Source organism: Adiantum capillus-veneris, chromosome 6 (assembly GCF_014529385.1).
Source record: "Adiantum capillus-veneris isolate H3 chromosome 6, ASM1452938v2, whole genome shotgun sequence".
NCBI lineage: Eukaryota > Viridiplantae > Streptophyta > Polypodiopsida > Polypodiales > Pteridaceae > Adiantum > Adiantum capillus-veneris.
Genome location: NC_140936.1, coordinates 50,395,454 through 50,396,816, shown reverse-complemented (window position 1 = coordinate 50,396,816; position 1,363 = coordinate 50,395,454). Strand labels below are relative to the sequence as shown.

General features: G+C 42.4%; 1 protein-coding gene across 1 annotated transcript; it reads right to left on the bottom strand.

Annotated features, from left to right (window-relative positions):
• Window positions 1-327: 327 nt before the first annotated feature.
• Window positions 328-1,158, bottom strand: LOC147455491 (uncharacterized). The gene is made up of 5 exons (XM_086513720.1): window positions 1,143-1,158; window positions 953-1,074; window positions 846-868; window positions 414-491; window positions 328-346 (listed from the first exon to the last, which is right to left on the bottom strand). The coding sequence occupies exons 1-5, from the start codon at window positions 1,156-1,158 to the stop codon at window positions 328-330; spliced, it is 258 nt and encodes an 85-aa protein (XP_086369846.1).
• Window positions 1,159-1,363: the final 205 nt, after the last annotated feature.

The window sequence follows — 1,363 nt, the reverse complement described above, 5'->3', positions numbered from 1 at the left end:
AGTACTTAAACATTCAACATAAAAAACCATGCTATTTTTGTATTCAACAATTATATCTCCCACCAAAAAGAGATAACAAAAATGTTCCATCAAGAGATTGCATGGGTTTCACCCATATCACTATGATGAGTCACACTCATCATTGATGAACAAATTACGTCTCTGTCACTCATTTTGGATATTGTAGTCGTAGCGCTTGTCCGAGGCCATTCTTCTTGCGGTATCCTCTATATATACTGGCAAAATACTTCAATGAAACAAGAGAACTAGATTATTGACCCATCACCATACATAGCGAAACACGCAACATATAAAACCATTGCCACACTACACAATATCCAAAATCCTGACAACAAGCAAAGTCCAACATAAAAAAATGCAACAAAATGTCAATGAGAGGGTGGGAGCCTCACAAGTCATCGTACGGGTTCCCACCAAGTCTGTCACCCTCTTCTTCCACATCTACAGATGTGGTGGCATCTTCAGCACTCCGCCCACGTGAAAGCAGTAATGGTTGCACATATGTCAATATCAAGCCCTCATCACTATCAATGGAAGCACATGCATGCCCAGTAACAAGGCAAGCTGCAAAGACGGGTGTTGTCCCACACCCGAACTCCAAACAGATACCACCACGTCTGCATAGCATCTCCATGAAGCATGCTAACAATGCATGACTCATCTGAAGGCCTCCACGTAGTGGCTCTCCTGTAGTAGCAAGGGCTCTCGAGGCTACAGGCAAATAATGTCTCACTGTCGAATCCGTAGGATTCAGACCAAGAAAGCGAAATAGTGAAGTACTCTCTGCAACATAACAAGGAGGTTGCATCCCTCGTCTGTGAATTAAGAAAAGCATAGATGTGTCGCACTGCAAACCAACAAGAAACAAAAAAAGAGATAAACAAACTATTAAATTCATGAGTAGCACGATTTCATAGTTTTTATAGATTACCTCAATATGCTCCCCATAGCTATGAACAAAACCATATGCGTCATGATGAAGGAGCACAATCCACCTATGAATAAGCAAGTCGGATGCCCTACAAAAACGCTCTACCCACCAAATGCTATCCCCTACAGAGAAGATGAGATACAGTTATTACCAGGCATGAGAAACTAGACAAGTGAAGTTAGAGACTCACCAACACATGATGTCATGATCACACCCAACCTAGAGTAGAGAATGAGAGATGAACTCCACCACGAACATGATCCTCTCTGCAGACATCCCAAGATGGAGTCGTTGTGGATGCATGATGCAAACCACCGAATGGCAAATCCAAAAATATGAAATCAGCTGCCCAAGCCACTTTCTTGCCCACTCAAGTATATTGCACACCATCTTCTCGAGCTTTGAGCATGT

Excerpts from the sequence above, each read along its gene's own strand:
- LOC147455491 (XM_086513720.1), bottom strand. Across the intron at positions 869-952 it reads GCTATGGGGAGCATATTGAG|TGCGACACATCTATGCTTTT; the intron begins GTAATCTATAAA and ends GTTGGTTTGCAG. Across the intron at positions 492-845 it reads GACACATCTATGCTTTTCTT|GAGTGCTGAAGATGCCACCA; the intron begins AATTCACAGACG and ends TTCACGTGGGCG.